The sequence below is a fragment of the Ailuropoda melanoleuca genome, chromosome 10 (genome assembly GCF_002007445.2).
Source record: "Ailuropoda melanoleuca isolate Jingjing chromosome 10, ASM200744v2, whole genome shotgun sequence".
Lineage (NCBI taxonomy): Eukaryota > Metazoa > Chordata > Mammalia > Carnivora > Ursidae > Ailuropoda > Ailuropoda melanoleuca.
The window spans coordinates 60862945-60877265 of NC_048227.1; the positions used below are offsets into that span (position 1 = coordinate 60862945).

Below are 14321 nucleotides of genomic sequence, written 5' to 3' on the forward strand. Positions count from 1 at the left end.
CCACGCAGAGTGAAAACCCTTGTTGTGAGCCCCAAAGGATGACTGAAGCCTTCTTTGTATGTGCCCTTCCTACCATCAGTAACTTAGGCTCCAGGACCATTGACAAAATAAGATATAGAAAGACTTACTGAGGGAAGGAAGAAAACAAAACAAAACCAGAAACAAAACAAACAAAAAACCTGGGATATAAAATTTCACTAACATTAATAAAGAGTCAACAGGATTCTGAGTTCTCAGAAGCCCTTACACTCTGGCCTCACTCTCATTTATTTATTTTTGCTTTTAAACTAACGAGCAAATTTCTCCTGGTATTGAACATTTGCTCTGGCTACTAAGATCCTACAAGGCAGCAGTCATCTCTCCTTATCTGCTTCTACAAGCTCTCTTAACATAAGACAAAAAAGAAGCAGGAAGGGGCTATAAAGTAAGGTCCCTTCACTCTTTTTTTTTTTTTTTTAAGATTTTATTTATTTATTTGACAGAGAGAGACAGCCAGAGAGAGAGGGAACACAAGCAGGGGGAGTGGGAGAGGAAGAAGCAGGCTCCCAGTGGAGGAGCCTGATGTGGGTATCCATCGCAGAACGCTGGGATCATGCCCTGAGCCCAAGGCAGACGCTTAACAACTGCGCCACCCAGCACCCCCTCCCTTCACTCTTAAAACACCTTCCTAGAGGCCAAGCTATGGCTCTCCCTTTGCACATAAATATACATATTATGGTCTCTTTCTTTAAAAATGCTGCAAACTATATAACCCTTTCTTCTAGATTTTTTTTATTATTAAAATACTTAAGTGATAGTTATTCATATTTTTATTTATCTCGTACCTTTTCACCATTGCAGGATTGTAAAGATAGATCTTCATAAAGTGTCTTTCCTTCTCATGATAACCATAAAAAGGCCTGAAATAAAAGAAAAAGATATTTCAAATTATTTTCAGCATTCAGAGATGAAGTAATGCAACCTATTGCCCAAATTAGACTCAGGTGAGTCTAATTCAGTCTTATTTATATTTAATATTACCCCAAACTCCAAGAAACAAACAAAATCATTCAAAATCTTTCAATTAAACCTACAACAGGTTAATATATACAGTATTGAAATCCAGTTACTTCTTTTAAGAAGTTAAAAAATACTACTTTCAAAAAACTAGGGAGTGCCACTAGGAGTGGCAAACTATTTATAACTTAATTTCAACCATAATGACTCTATTAAAAAATGGCTCTTTTCTCTTTACTCTGACCATGTATGAGAAAAACGGAGACCTCTCAAGCACCTTCTTCACCTGTTTCCCATTTTTTCTGTCAAAAGCTATAGTTCTTCATTAACAAAGTCCTCTAATTAACAGCATTCATGTTACTTTGCTTATTTGTCTCTGTTTATTATTAATTTTGCAAGTTCCCTACCCAGAGACAATTTATACATGTGTGTATGTGTGCATAACACACATCCAGCTCAAACAAAGCCTATGAAAACTGTGTAGACAGGAACTTAAGGGACTGAAAAGTCCATGGCCTTATTTAAGGACCCTAATTAACGCTGAGGCTGGATTTTTTTCTCAAGGGCGTTAGCTGGAATGGGGAAAGGAAGAAGCAAAAATCCACATGGTAAGGAGAGAAACAAGTCTTCAGTGCAAGATGAAATAAGTTGGAAAATCATGTTAAATCATTTCAGGAGGATCTGAAACTACACCAGTACCTCTGATATACAGATTACCGTAATCATTTTTTTTTTCTTAAGTATACTCCATGCACAACATGGGGCTTGAACTCACAATCCTGAGATCAAGAATTACATGCTCTATTGATTGAGCCAGTCAGGTGCCCCCAGACTATCACTTTCAAAGATGATATAATTAGAAATAATACATAAACAAGTATGAATTTACATACAAAATAAAAAGTTTTGTATCTCCCTAGAGTTTATCTGTAAATAAGTGGTTGGTTAAAGGTTTAGGTGGGTAAACCCATTCACTTTCATTTAAAAAATACTGTCCCTTTATAACAGGCACTAGACAGAACTTATCCTCATTAGTACACCATTTCTGTCATGTCTGACAGTGTGGTGGACATCAAATACAGGAGTAATTTGGGAGCAGTCATCATTTGGAGTATAAACTCCCCCCACCCAGCTATTTTAAGCTTTTAGGTCAGCGCCATCTATATGATTGTTGTAAAGCAATTTCTATAAAAAAAAAAAAATCCAACTATTTACCAAGGCCTAAAAGAAGTTCTTTATCTCATCCTTGCCACTCATGCCAATCTTGTGTCATATCACTCTTCCTTTAGCCATCCTAAACATTTTAGTCCCTCTAACTTACTCCACTCTCATGTAACTTGCCATTCTTTCTGCCTAGAAAGCTTCCTCGGAACCCTGGCATGGTTTGCTTTCAATCTTCATTCAGATTTCTACTTAGACTCACTTCCTCATAAAAGCCTTCTCTGACCATCACTCCTTATCCCTCACCCTTCTTTACTCTACCTCCCCCGCCCACTTTTTTTTTTTTAATAATACTTAACCACTCTGTCTAGTTTGCCACTGTTTACCCCATTTTTGTTGCCATGAAACAAAAACATGTTACATGAATAACTTCATTCTCTCTCACTGGCAAAATTCAACTATTTATTCCTCCTGCTATGGTATTTTTCACGTAGATAAATATAATTCTCTATCTGGAGACATGAGTTATTTTTAGCCAGATAAATGGGGGAAAAACAAATTTGCAGTGTAGTACACATTATCTTTGTTTTGTTTTTTGTTAACAATCTTTAGGGTTTTACAATTCGAATTTCATAAATTTCAAAAACTGAATATAAGTTAAGACTATCAAATCTCTAAAATTCTTTATAAATCTAGGATTCTTTTTTCAGATCTACTGCCTCAAAATAAAGCCTGGAAATTCTATAAATTCCGTTTTCTGCTTCTGTATAATCTAACTGGCAATCCTTACTTCCTGCTGTTGGCTTCAGTTGCTTTTGCCAAAAGAATTCCTCAACAGGGAGATTCTTTGGATGGAAGAAAGCAGAACGGAACAGAGTTTGTGTAGATATTTTATGCTTAAAAAATATAACTGTGTTTTTTTTTAACATAACAGTAAGAAGGAAAATGAAAATGGATAGCAAAAGACCTCAATTAACTTAGATGGATTAAGAATCTCTTTATAGGGTATTTTCTAGAATCATGGCAGCTAAATGGCAAGGAATTCCAGAAATGAGCCTAAGGTCGTAATTCTATCTCTCGACCTAGCCTCAGGATAATGCATTATCTAAAAAGACTGGAATTAAACCTGTACAAATTTTTATTTGGTAGCTATGTGCAACCTTGTCTAAAGAAGTAGAAAAATTGAAAGACTAAAATTATCATAGAAACGAAAATGTATGGTAAGAAAAAGGGGATCTAGGTTAGGAAAAAAATTAGAGTAAGAGGTAAAAGAGAATGGCAGCCATAGAACAGCTCATCTTTTGCCTCAGTTATTCAGATTCTTAAAAACATGGTGATGCCTTTAAGAAAATACCCATTAAAAATACAGAAAGACTGGTGAGTAGGGTGCCTAGCTGGCTCAGTTGGTAGACATGTGACTCCTGATCTCAGGGTAGTGAGTTCAAGCCCCAGGCTGGGGAAAGAGCTTACTTAGCAGGGAAAAAAAAACAAAACAAAAACTAGTAACTATTCATTTTACTAGGTTGTTTGGAAATTCAACTTTGAAATGAGAATATGTATAGGAAAGTTCTTAGAAACCATTAAACATAAAAAAATTAGAATATAAAACTGATAATTATCTTTAACCTAATTGTTACTATCACAGGACAGGTGTGAACTTCTACCTCATTCATTTATGCAACCAAATAGTTGCTGAGCCATATTTACTAAGTGCCCAACACCACACAAAGTGCTAAGGATGTAATGGTCGACAAGACAAACATAGTCCTTTTTCTTGTGGAGCTTACATGCTGGTGGGAGAAATACATAAAAATTAAGTAAACAAATAACTAAAATAATTGCCAACTATACTAAGTGCTGAAAGAAACAAAGAATGGGCAGAGATACAGAATAACAATAATGACAACCTATTTTAAGTAGGGAGGTCAGAGAAAATATCTCTGGAGAGGTGAAGGATTTGAAGGATTAGAGAACGGTAAAGCATTCAAGGAAAGCAAACTGCATGTATGAAGCTGGGAAAGAGCTCAGCACATCAGAGAAAGTAAAAGAAGACCCATGTTTCTAGATGGAGCATACTGAACAAAATTACAGAGGTAGGCAGGGGTCAGATCACACAGGCTGTGGTTAGAAGCCTAAATTCATTTCAAGAACAATATGAAGCCATTCAAGGATTTTAAGTGATTTTAAGAGGATCCAATGTTTATTATAAGAAGAGTATGTTTGTGGCTCTGGAGCAAGACAAAAATAGAAGGAAATTGATTAAAAAGAAACTGTGATGGTCCAGAGGAAAGCCTAGATTAAGGTGGAAGTAGGAGAGAGACTTAAGACTGATTTCACATAAACATATCAAACTCAAAATGTTCTAGTATGAGCACCAAACGTTCCTGCCAGCCTGCTCTACCTGCACTTTCCATCCTTTTAGTAGCATGGACTCGAACTTTTATAGTCATCTTTGACTCCTGTCACAACCTTCCTCCAATCAGACAGCAAAACTTATTGACCCCAACCTCAGAATACATCCAGAAGCTGACCATGTCTCACTACTCCCATTACTACCCAAATGCGAGTTACCATATTTTCTCATCTCACCCAGATTAATGAAACAGAGTCCTAATGCTCTCCACTGCTTCTTACCCTTATCCCCCGATGATCTACTTTTCACAGAATTGCTAAAGCAATCCTTTCAAGTTTAAGTTAGATCGTGGCTAGAGTAAAAGTCAGAGTCCTCAGAACAATCCACTGTAGTGGTTCTCAAACTTCGGCGTGCATCAGAATTATTACAAAGGCTTATTAAAACACAAATTGCTGGGTCCCACCAGCAGAGTTTTGATTCATTAGGTCTAGTGTGGGACCCGTGAATTTATTTTAAGTTCCCAGGTATGTTAATCTGAGTCCTCTGAGAAGTAGATGCCAATATGTGCAAGAAATTTATCAGGGGAAACACCTGTGAGAGAAAATGAGGACAGACCCAGAAGAGACTGGGATAGCCACCAAACTTAGATACACAACTGATGCCACGTGAAAGAGAGAGGGACAGAGGGAAGATCAGTAGAAATGTCTTCTATTGTAATGTGATTCTAGATTCTAATTAAAGTGCAGAAATGCTTTCAGAGAGTTCTGGAGTATCTCCCAGGAACAGGCCTGCCTTAGCATCCTTACCGGGCTTAGCCATTGGCTAGGAGTAGCTTATGGAAAGTAGCTTCAGTTCATATGGAATGATAGATTTCAAGGTTGTAGTGGGGCCGTTGTTCAATTACGCTCCCTGCATTTGGAGATCTGACAGGTGCATTCTCATAGCTGTCAAATCAGGTAAAGCTGATGCTGGTGATCCTGGAAACCATACTTTAAGAACCACTGGCCAACATGATCTCCATCCATTCGTATCTCTCCAACCTCATTTTGTCCTACTCTTTGTCCTCCATTCTAGTCACCTCCATGTTATTCCCACTCCTTCACCTTCAAGTCTTTGCTCAAATGTCATTTACCTCGTCAATGACACCTTCCCTGATTACCCTATATAAAACTGCCACCAGTCCGCTTCCTTACCCTACACTATTGATCCATCATATCCTGCTCTACATCTTTGTTCCATAGCACTATCATGTAATAAATAAATTAATTAACTTCATGTCATATCTATTGGTTATTTTCTGTTTCCCACTACTAGAATGTAACCTCCATGGGGGCAGAGATCTTTGATTTGTTCACCAATATATCCCAAGCACCTAGAATAGTGCCTAGCACATGGAAGGTGCTCAATAAATATGTGAAAATAAATTACATGAATTTCTACAGTTCTAAGAAGTGGAGAAATGGAAAGGTTAAACCATCTATCTTTCACTGCAATAAAAATTTACTTTAAAAAATTACAGCATGATATTTGCCTTACTTCCATTACATTAGAAGTAAAAGAAAAATAAACAGAGTATCTTTGCATCAGACGGGTTTTCTTTACTTGGAATGCTACTAGAAATACAGACAAAGAAATTTAAAAAGTTAGCATATACTTACATTCCTGATACTAATGACACTTTGAACACGTGCTGAGCAGTGGAAGATGGATTGCCTAAAGCCACATTAAGTGCTCTGTCGATACTGAATGCCATCTGAGAAAGATAGCTTTCTGGCTGCTGTCCATAACCATCGTATGGGACATAGAGGTAAGGAAAGATGCCATGCAGATGAAGACATGTCTTCTGACCTAAAATGTAACACATCATAAAGTTTAGTCTTGAGATGCATTTTAAAATTTTAACATTACAAAGCTCAGAATGCAAATCATTTAAATGTTCTAATGACAACACAGCTTATCTGGATAAGAGTGAAGAAAATTAACCCATAATTAAAGCCACCTATGTTAACTACATTTTACAACAGAACATTTAGAAGTATTTTATAAACATAAGCATTATAGTATGACTGAAATAGTTTTGGTGAAAATACGTTTGAATATTTTACCCTCACAATCTCACTGGTTTTATATACTTCATTGAATCACCCTATCACAATACCACTTAGCACAGTGTTATGAATCTTACAGAAACTCACTGAAAGTTTATTAAATAAACCAATGCATGTCTGTCTTAACATAAAAATTTTCAAACAAGAGAATTCCCTGAGACAGAGACTGCTCTGGGAGAAAGGAGAGGGTAAAAGCAGTTCCAGTATGTGGAATTTCGCTATAAGGGTATGGAGGGGGGTTTTGGGAAGGGTAAAAATGACATTTTGCTATTAAAACAAAACAAAACAAAACAAAACCAACCAAAGAAGACAAAAACAAAGCAAAAGAAAACCTCTACAGATCTTTTGTCCGTAATGGACCTCTAGATATCTAAACTACACATTTGGTGGAGTGGGACGGTAGGAAGACAAAATGAGAGGTGAAAAAACAAGCATGCACACTTCCCAGGAAGCCGTTCTATCAGGCAAGGTGCAAAAGGGGTAAATGGTGCTGACCTGGTAACAGACAATTAGGTACAGCTACGATAAAGAAAGTAATATGAGTAAGAACCCACGAAAGAAGTGCCACAGAAACAGTAATGTATCCATGACAAGGTTAAGTAACAACAGCACCAACAAAAAACAGATGTACCATTACTCTCATGAATCTGGCAGGGCTGTACAGAAGTGGTTCCCGTCCTCAGAGCACTGTCCCTAGTTCCCCTTGGGTACATGCCATTTGTCTACTTTAAACAGGGAGAATGGCAGTGATGGAAAAACATATCCATTTTTCTCATACTGTCACTATCACTGTACTGCCCTGCCAACACAATCCTTAGGCTTCTTCTCCATCCCTTATCCCACTCTGCTTCACTGGGCTTTTTTTCTTTTTTGGTAGGAAGGTAACTATTTGTCTGCTTACTATTTCCTATTTATAATGATTTATAAAAAAATGCACAGAAAATAGTTCTATGTTCTGTTGATATATTTCACATTTTTTATAGTGAATAACATTCGTTTATTTTATTTTTAGGGTAGAGCTATAACAGAATTAACAAATAAACCTGGAACAGTTATTACATAGAGCATGCAAAATCGGAAAGACCAATCACACAATGGAGTAAGATCTATACCCTCTCAAGTGCAGTATTCTGATTTCAACTACCAACTTTCACATTTCTGAAGAATTATAAATTGTGCTGTTAGACTGGTTTCTATTTTTAGCAGCAGTTATGTTGCTTAATTTCAAAGGAATGGGGAAAAATAAAACCTTTTCACTTAAAAGCAAATTCTTTGATTATTTTGTTTCTTTTCAAACATGGTACTATCGGCTAAATATTGCAATTTCTTAATTCTTCAAATCGAAAAAAAAAACCAAGGGGCGCCTGGGTGGCACAGCGGTTAAGCGTCTGCCTTCGGCTCAGGGCGTGATCCCGGCATTATGGGATCGAGCCCCACATCAGGCTTCTCCACTGTGAGCCTGCTTCTTCCTCTCCCACTCCCCCTGCTGTGTTCCCTCTCTCGGCTGGCTGTCTCTCTCTCTGTCGAATAAATAAATAAAATCTTTAAAAAAAAAAAAAAGAAAGAAAAGAAAAAAAAACCAAGGTGTAACGATGAGTGGGTCTTAAAAATATATTTAATTAATTTATTGATGATCTACTCGAATGCTTTTTAAACATCTCATGAAAAATGTTATATCCATTACCATTCAGGACATAAACCTCAAGTTGGTTAAGAGCAAGTGGCATGCTATAAACCATGGCGTAAGGAAGGTGGGGAGACAGAGAAGTATCCTCCTTTAAACTGACAAATCTAAGACCAGTGATTACAGAAGTAGTGTAATAAGGGGCCCCTGGGTGGCACAGTCAGTTGAGTGTCTAATCTTGCTTTTGGCTCAGGTCATGATCTCACGGTCATGAGATCTAGCCTCCTGGCATCGGGCTCCATGCTCAGTGTGGAGTGTGCCTAAGACTCTCTCTGCCCCTTACCCCTGTGCATTCTCTCTCTCAAATAAATAAATCTTTAAAAAAAAACAAGAAAAAGAATTAGTGCAATAGTATATCTTATAAGCAATTTTCTAAATTCCTAAGATATTAATTTTACAGTCCATATATCTCAATAATGGAAATTTGGATAAATTTTACAAGAAATAATTATAGGGGCGCCTGGGTGGCACAGCGGTTAAGCGTCTGCCTTTGGCTCAGGGCGTGATCCCGGCGCTTTGGGATCGAGTCCCACATCAGGCTCCTCCATTATGAGCCTGTTTCTTCCTCTCCCACTCCCCCTGCTTGTGTTCTCTCTCTCGCTGGCTGTCTCTATCTCTGTCAAATAAATAAATAAAATCTTTAAAAAAATAATAATAATTTTAAAATCTGATTTCTACTAAGTTTCTTTATAGGGAGGGTGTTCAAAGTTCACAGAATTTTTTTAAAATCCCCACTTTTCATCTCTCCTGTGAAGTAGGGACCAAACACATTATCTTTCTATTTCACAGGCTTTGAAACTACAATAATTTGTGGTGTATGACTTAGGAAAAAAGCAGAAATGATTTATTCAGCAGGCACTACACTATTCAGTGCTTTACGTATATTCATTTCTAAAACATTTAAAAACTTTGCAAGAATTACAAAAGTTAACTTTCCCCAAATCACATACCTACTAGGTAATTGAATCAAAATTTAAAAGCAGATCAATAAAATCTAAAATCAACACTCTTTTCATTTAACCATGCTGGTTCAATTTTTTAAAAAGTGAATGTTGGCTTCCTTAACCCTTAACTCCTCAGTTCTTATTTTGTAATGTAAATGTCTGTTTTCTTATCTGACTCTCCCATTTGAAAATTCTTTGGTGCTGGTGCTGTGTTTGAATGATCATAATATCCCCAGGACCCAGCACAAAGCACATAATATGTGCTTAATAAATATTTATTAAATGGAAGAACAAACCCTCAGCAAAACAGCGTAACCGCTTAAGGAGAAAGGAATGGTGTAAAACCCTTGAGTATCTGAAAAAACAAATCTATGAAAAACAGAGGGACTTTGCTACAATTAAGGATTACAGAGTTATAGGGGGACATAGGTATTGGGAAGAGTCCCCAGCTTACTGCACTTTCCTACCCTGAATAACCCAAAGTCCCATACAAAGCTGCAGTCACTACATCAACACAGATGTACCTCCCTCTGGTTCTCCAGCAGCTAGGGATGGCTCAGTGCCTTACCACTTTTCCTCAAGAACAACCTCCTGAAGAACACAGTGCAAGAATTCTTGGCATTGCACTTAATGGCTCTAATAGAGAATGAGCATCACAAAAAAGAAAATGATGAGAAACAAGATAAAATAAGAAACTCAGAAAGTTAAACTAGGAATAAAAATTGTGTAAAAATCAATGTGAGATTCCATCTCTTTTTGGTAACAGGTCTTTTATTATTGTAAAATTTGTACTTCCATAATAGCACTGCTTTATCTTGACAAGATACAGACCACTTCTATACACTTCCCTCCATCAGCTCTACCCCACACAAATGTGTGGGGCCACACAGTGTACGGGTCCCCTGAAGATAAGCTATTCTGCTCTACCCCCATCAGTTAGGATTAGATCCAGCTGTGAGAAAACACCCTAAAATCAGTGGCTTAAGCATTCAATTAATGGTTTCTCTCTCATGATATTAGTCCAGAGCTAGGTAGCTGGTATACTGCACATTCAGGCTTTTGCAACATCTAGTTAGTTGTCTAGTTGAGAACTTGTGACTTCAATCCAGAGGATTTTTCATTATACTCCAAAGAGCTCCACACATAGGATTCTTTTAAAAACGTTTTTATAAAATTAGTGAAAGCTATGCTATTTTGAAACCTTGCTAAATGATCTGGGATTCTTAAAAGGTTTAGAATATTAAGCTATGTCTATGTAACATGTGGATCCAAAGAAGGCAACCAACTGGAATTCTTTATGTCCCTAATTTCTGAATGTCCCCTTCTTGTCATGTCAAACTGAATTAAGGCAGCAAACTCAGTAGCAATAAAGACTGCTGTTGGGAGAATAAGCCTACACACACGGGTTTCAAAAATTTTTAAGAGTTTGGGCTTTCCGGGGCGCCTGGGTGGCATAGCGGTTAAGCGTCTGCCTTCAGCTCAGGGCGTGATCCTGGCGTTACGGGATCGAGCCACATCAGGCTCCTCTGATATGAGCCTGCTTCTTCCTCTCCCACTCTCCTGCTTGTGTTCCCTCTCTCGCTGGCTGTCTCTATCTCTGTCGAATGAATAAATAAAATCTTTAAAAAAAAAAAAAAAAAAAAGAGTTTGGGCTTTCCAATTTGACTGATGTTGCCTAATTCAGAAACTGCAATAAAATTGTTCAGGAAAGCACCACAGAAACTTGTCACAGTATAACCGCTGGCTTTTAAAGACACCATGGCAAAACTGTGTGGAGTTGGCTACTTCCAACTCTGTGTAAGTCGGGCTTCTATAACTAAGTAGGTGCCTCTGTAACAGCCAGGACTTGGGTACTGTGAATCTAATCTTTTACAGAATTTAGGTGGACACTAAACATTAAGTCCTCTGTATTCCAACATTTCATTTTCCCACATTTTCTTCTGCATTTTAAGTGCCTAGATTTGGTCTCTTAAATTGTGCATCTAAAGTCTTACTAGTTTTTCCATAGAAAAAATACCTGTATTTTCTGTAGATTCATTTTTGATAAATAGAGAGATTAAATATACCATTCCTCGAATTCTGAGGTCTGCAAGTCTTTTTCTGAGGCAGATACTAAATATTTTAGACTTTATGGGCCATACTGTGTTTGATACAACTACTTAACTCTGCCACCGTAGCCCGAAAACAGCCATAGACAATACATAAGTGAACAGGTGGGGCTGTGCCGTTCCAGTAAGATTTCATTCATGAAAACAGGCAGTGGGAAGGATTTGGTCCATGGATAGTAGTTTGCCAATCCCTGCTCTGATTAGACTTCATCATCTAGAACAGAAAAGCTTAGCGTCTTCTTTTTTCTTTTCTTTTTAATAAGCTGACTGGTCACCACAATCAAAATCATGCTGGCCTAAGAGTATCCTAGGAGACTGAATAAGAAATGCTTATTTTGTAACTTGCAACCCTATCTCCCAATACTCAAACTCAATATACGCAAGATTTTAAATAAAACTCTACAGAGCTATCAAGTAGAAAAACTTGGTATGTGAACAGGAAAGTGTGTATTTATGGAATTTTTCATATTTTCTTCTTGGAATATCTCTTTTTAAGTTTTATATCACTGTCATTACCTATATCTGGATCCCTCCAAGCAAAGTCTTTCTTTGCTTCTCTCTAAAGCTTCACTCTTTTTTTCCCCATTTCCACAAAACCACACAATGAACCAAGTAAAACTAAGAATATCATCTAAGAAAAAAACAAGAATGTACATGAAGATTTAGATATTAAGATGCTGAGACAGTATTACCAATAATAAAAAAAATTAAAGACATTATAAATTTCCAAAAATAGGAGATTAATTATGATATATCTACATCATGTCTATGGCTGTCATACCAATTCCGCTTATTGCCTATTTTCATAAATACAAATTTATTACAACACACCACATCCATTTGGAATGGTCTACTGTTGCTTTGTTACTGGCAGAGTTGAGTAGTTACAACAGAGATCTAGCCCCCAAAACCTAAAATACAATCTATATGGTCCTTTACAGAAAGTCTGCCAACCTCAGCAACAAATGGTGTTGAAATATATTTCCTGGCATGAAGAGATGTTTACGATATATTTATTTCAGGTGATATTCAGGTTTATTTCAATTATAAAGATATATATAACACATTGAGATAATGATTATTTTCTTTTTGCTTATATATATTTTCCAATTATACAATTTCTGTAAGAGAGACACAGGAAGACGTCATCTACTTCTAAATGACCCACAAATTAAAACAAAACAAAACAAAAAAACCACCACCAGGTGCCTGGGTGGCTCAGGTGGTTAAGCATCTGCCTTCGGCTCAGGTCATGATACCAGGGTCCTGGGATCGAGTCCCACATCAGGCTCCCTGCTCTGTGGGGAGCCTGCTTCTCCCTCTCCTTCTGCCTCTCTCTCTCATGAATAAATAAAATCTTAAAAAAAAAACCCACCATCAACAACAACAAAAAACTATAATAATTAACTTTACAAAGGGCATATGTATATAACTTTCTGCTAAACAGTTTCTCTTCATTTTCTCCTTTGTAAATAATGCTTTGGGGTTTTACATTTATCCACGCCATTTCATTTCTCCAACTAAAGTATACATGGCTTTATTTAGATTCATTGGCTTTGCGGTGCCGGGGTGGGTCAGTTGGTTGAGCATCTGACTCTTGATTTTGGTTAAGGTCATGATCTCAGGGTCATGGGATCGAGCCTTGCGTTGGGCTCCATGCTCAGCATGGAGTCTGCTTGTCCCTCTCCCTCTACTCCTCCCCCAGCTCTTTCTCTCTCAAATAAATAAATAATCTTTTTAAAAAAATCATTGACTTTAAGTTACCAATCCCACATTACTAACAGAACTATATCCCTCAAGCACCAGATGTTTCAAAGGTCTGTTTATACATCTAATATATATTTTTGCATTTCCAGTGCTAAACACGATTGGTTTTTTCATTCATAAATGTAGGCATAAATTCTCTACTCTTCAAATACTTTGTGAAAGTCCAGCATTAGGTGTTAGACCATAGGTTGCTCATAATCACAGTCCCTGAACTCATGAACTTGTTATGTTCTATTCAGAGATAAAGATGAGTAAGTAGGCAATTACAGTATGGCAATTCTATATCCAAAAGTATCTAACTCAGATTTGTGAGAATATAGAAAGGCTTTCCAGAGGAAGCCACAGAAGAGCAAAATGAGAAAGAACATTGTGGTGTATACAACAATCTGAAAGCAAATGAGAATATGCATGGTCCAGAACAGGAAAAATGTAGTTAGGAAGGAACAAAGAGCTCAATGGAGAAAAATGCAAAGTGTGCATGTGTAAGTGTGTGTGTGTGTGTAGATTCTGTGACCTGTGTGGATTTGCATTTTATAAAGTTCCCTGTGGGCACATCGTGGGAGAAGCTAGGGATAGAGCTTTAATAGGGAAATATGTTTAGAAGGTTGCTGGAGTAATCAGGAGAGAGATGTCTGTAGAGATGGAGAAAACATCAAGGACTTAGGGCACAGAATTTAGAGGTAACTGACTGAAATTTGGGAGTAAGATAAAAGAGATACACTCAAGGATGATGCAAATTTTTTGGTTTAGGCAGCTGGATAGATGTGAATGTCATTCAAAGAAAACGGAGAAAGAAGAGTAGGCTGATTTCTATTTTGAACTTGTGGAATTTTACATGTTTATAGAAATTCCAAATGGAGATTTACATTAAGCACAATTAGGTACACAGATGTTGAGCTTAAGAGAGAGGTCTGGGTAGAGAAGAAGACATTATTTGGGAGTCTGAATAACAGAGGGGTAAATATGCTCAAGAGGATACATAGATAAAAGAAGGGGTACAGGTCAGAAACTTGAGGAATGGTAGTATTCAAGGGAAGAATAAAGAATTTTGATTTATGTGGGATATGAGAGAATGAGCCCCTGAAAGGGCTGCCAGACGAGAAAGAGAAGTAACCGTGAATATTTGAAAATATAAGCATGTTAGCCATGGAACCAGAAAGTTCCAAGGGTCCTTGAGAAATGTGTAAGAGAAACGCAAGC

General features: G+C 37.2%; 1 protein-coding gene across 5 annotated transcripts in view; it reads right to left on the minus strand.

Moving 5' to 3' along the window:
• REV3L (REV3 like, DNA directed polymerase zeta catalytic subunit) overlaps positions 1-14321 on the minus strand; it is a 170700-nt gene that overhangs the window by 112281 nt on the left and 44098 nt on the right. For all 5 annotated transcript variants that reach the window (XR_004628083.1, XM_034668994.1, XM_034668992.1 and 2 more), the window contains exons 2-3: positions 6169-6358; positions 825-899 (exon numbers count right to left, since the gene is read on the minus strand). Coding sequence is in view for 4 of the 5 variants with exons in the window: in XM_034668994.1 (XP_034524885.1) it covers positions 825-899; positions 6169-6358 (265 nt within the window). In the remaining variant the exon portion in view is untranslated. The remainder of the gene's footprint in view (positions 1-824; positions 900-6168; positions 6359-14321) is intronic.